Source organism: Cryphonectria parasitica (genome assembly GCF_011745365.1).
Source record: "Cryphonectria parasitica EP155 unplaced genomic scaffold M406scaffold_1, whole genome shotgun sequence".
Lineage (NCBI taxonomy): Eukaryota > Fungi > Ascomycota > Sordariomycetes > Diaporthales > Cryphonectriaceae > Cryphonectria > Cryphonectria parasitica.
Genome location: NW_024468909.1, coordinates 4,672,837 through 4,676,069, shown reverse-complemented (window position 1 = coordinate 4,676,069; position 3,233 = coordinate 4,672,837). Strand labels below are relative to the sequence as shown.

The 3,233-nt window shown below is 57.7% G+C and overlaps 1 protein-coding gene across 1 annotated transcript; it reads right to left on the bottom strand.

Moving 5' to 3' along the window:
- Positions 1–319: 319 nt before the first annotated feature.
- Positions 320–2,525, bottom strand: M406DRAFT_77427 (uncharacterized protein; the record flags this gene model as incomplete). The annotated part of the gene is made up of 2 exons (XM_040925962.1): positions 1,698–2,525; positions 320–1,652 (listed from the first exon to the last, which is right to left on the bottom strand). The coding sequence occupies exons 1-2, from the start codon at positions 2,220–2,222 to the stop codon at positions 321–323; spliced, it is 1,857 nt and encodes a 618-aa protein (XP_040781604.1). The 5' UTR covers positions 2,223–2,525.
- Positions 2,526–3,233: the final 708 nt, after the last annotated feature.

The window sequence follows — 3,233 nt, the reverse complement described above, 5'->3', positions numbered from 1 at the left end:
TTTCCCTTCCTAGCCGTTGAACGCCGTTGTGCAAGTGCTGCCTTTTCCCATTTCCTTTTCCCAGAGTCCAATGACTGAATGCTTGCTGGCTTGCGCGGTAGTGTGAGTCTATAACTTTTTCCTCTCTTCCTCTTTGATGGTCTCAAGTTGGAGGGTTCGCTCTCGTTTGGGTCGGAGATAGCGAACACCGGCCCCGAGGACCGGGCTCGGGCTCGGAGGTCGGGGTCGGGGTCGGTTTCGCGAACAGGGTGTACTTAAAAGAGGTGGTGTAGCATTGAGGAATCTTGGTAGATCCCCCTTGTAGTGATCCAGTTGATCAATCACCAGGTCTCGGCGATATATTGGCCGACCTCCTTCTTGAGGTCCCAGTACTTCTTAGCCTCGCTCTCTCCCAGGTTGCCCTTCTGCATGGCCACCTTGATCAGTGCGTCCTCGACACCCTCGCCCATGCCCTTGCTGCTGCCACAGACGAACACGCGGCCGTCGACGGCATTGATGACATACCAGACCAAGTCGGCCTGGTGGAGAACCTCCTCCTGGACGTAGCGGCCCTCGCCCACGCGGCTCTCCACCACCCGCTTGACCTCGTCCTCGTGCACGCCCCACTCGCCGCTGTAGATCTCGTCGACGAGCGAGTCTCGAATGCCTTGCAGCACCCAGACCTTGTTGGCGCAGTTGGCCGTCTTGAGCCGGCGCTGCACAAAGCCGCGGAACGGCGCAATGCCCACACCGGCCCCGATAAGGAGCATGGGTCCGTCCGACACGAACTCCTTGGCCAGTGGGTTGGCCATCAGACCCTTGAACATGGGAATGTAGACCTGAGGATCCTTGACGCCGCGCTCCTCCGCCTCGATGTATCGGAGCGCCTGGCGCTGGAAGAAGCCCGAACCGACGCCCGTTCGTGATCCCTTCCTCCAGTCTGCGGTCTCATGAACCGTAACTGCAATCTCGATCAGACGGTGTGTCTTGCCGTCCCGGGTCTCGAAGGAGTCGTGGGGGTCGTTGGACAGCGAGTAGAAGCGGGGCATGAGCGGTTGGAGCACGCTGAGGAGAAGGTCCAAGGGCGGCTTCGAACTGGGGAAGGCGTGCAGCAGCTGGGAGAGCGAGACGTGGGGCCCGGTGCGGAAGTCGCAGAAGACCCCCTGGCCGTCGCCCGAGCACAGAAACATCAGAATCTTCCGCTCGTTGTCTTCGGTCGCGTGCTCAGCCAGGATGCGCAGCAGCTGCTTGGTAGGGGGGTAGGACTGGATGTCGGAGCACCAGGTTAGGAGGTCGCGGCGGGTGGTGACCAGCTCGCGGGCCTTGTCGTCACCCCAGACGGTGGGCCAGCGGCCCTTGGTGGTCCGCAGCATGACGGGCTTAGCACGCAGGAAGCGAGGCACGAGGAGGAGGTCGAGGATCTCTTCCACATCGCCCTCCTCGTTGGGGGCAGTAATACCAATGGCACCTCCGACTTTGAAGTCGACACCTTCAGCGTGTGGGTAGTCGGTGACGTCAATATCGAAATGGAACGTTCTCTTCTCGGCGCCGGGACGCGTCAACTCTCGAGCTTTGTGTATCTTGACGGCGTGGACATGGAACGGAGGGTGAGGTTGGACAAAATTTGGAGGCTGGACGGAGGTATCGACAACTTCTTCCTCCTCCTCCTGCTGCTCCTGGAGGGTCAACTTCTGCAGGTCATCCTGAGCCTGGTGCACTAGGCTGTTGTCGCTATCTGAAGTGCCAAGAGTGGTGGCAGTAGGGGAGATGGCTGACAGAGGAGGGGAGGGTAGATCTGAAGGGCGTCTAAGTGGCTCCAGCCAGGCAGTCTGCTCGGGCAGCTCGACCACATTGGTCAGGATGGTAGGGATCTCGTCGACTTCCAGACAGAGTGACTTGAATGCATCATTGTCTGGGTGCTGAACTTTTTCGTACTCGACACCATCCTGCTTGCCACCAGCGCTCACACAGCAGCCTCCACCACAGCATCGGGCGGCAAGCTGGGCAGTAGACTCTCCAGTGATGCGCTGGACATCTTCAGCATTCTGGGCAATCAGTCGAGTAGAGGCACGGCGTCGGCGGGTCTCAGTGGGGAAGGCATCATCAACATCCTGCTCATCACCAGAGTGCTCAGAGAAAGTGAGTGAGGGTGCAGCTGAGGAGGCTGTTGTGGGCTCTTCGGGTGCACAACAGCCACCAGATAAGGCAACCCTCTGCAATTGAAGAGACGATGTAGCCATCATCCTGAAGGCTGGGCTGCTTGTTGCTGCCGTGTTTAGGGTGGTTGCAGCGAGTGTGACGGTGGCGGGCTGAAGATTGCTGCTGGTAGATGGGAGGAAGAATTTGGGGTCTCGAAGCAGGTTGTGGCTGTGGCCGGCTAGCAGGAGGGGTGGCAGTGACTTTACGAGACTAAAGTGCCGGCTGCATGAACCACTCTGTGGAGAGAAGAATTTAGATCGAAAACTAGATGAGAGAGCCACGGTCGGTCGTGGGCAGGAACAAGGAGTAAAAGGTCCACAGGTAATCAATGAAGTAATGAGTGATTGCTGAGTTGATGAGAAAGAGAAGTGAATACAGGTGAAGTTGAGGCCGAGTGAGGGATTTGCCTTGGTCAGAAGGGCTTAGGAAGGGTGAGTAATGATGATGATGAAAGCCACTCGGACATGCTCTCGAAGACGCCCTGCCGAAAGAGGTGGGAAGGGCTGTCCTTTTTGGTGAGGATCAGATAAACTATGTCAAAGTGATGGCATAAAGTGGAACCGGGCAGAAAATGAATTGAACAGAGGGCTTTGCACCTTTGCCCCCTACTACCTCATTCATTTTTTTGGGGTCGGGGGATTGCCCAATCAGAGCCTGACGCAACACACACTGTGTCCGCTTAAGGTTTTTTGGGGAAGCCCCACCACAGATGGGCACAGCAGGGCCCGATGGGGCTTCTGGCCCAGGTTGGGATGTAGCACTGTAATGTGTTTCCCCATGCCCTCTTCGTACCCCCTTGTGACCCACCCTTTCCTTCCTCCCTCTCCCCTTTGAACCGGATGGGATTGACCGGATCTTTCTGTTGCGTGTCATTTTTCCAACGCTTTTTCCTCCTGGCTGGCTTGGCTGGTCTGCCTGACAACGGATGCACCTGCGTCACAGGGAGGCCCTGCTATCCCTTTTCCACCATCGGAGCGACGCGTACGACTCCAAGGAGAGAGAGAGGCTTGTACTCTTGTAGGTCTTGGCTCCGTCGACGGTTGCGCCTGCGTTGC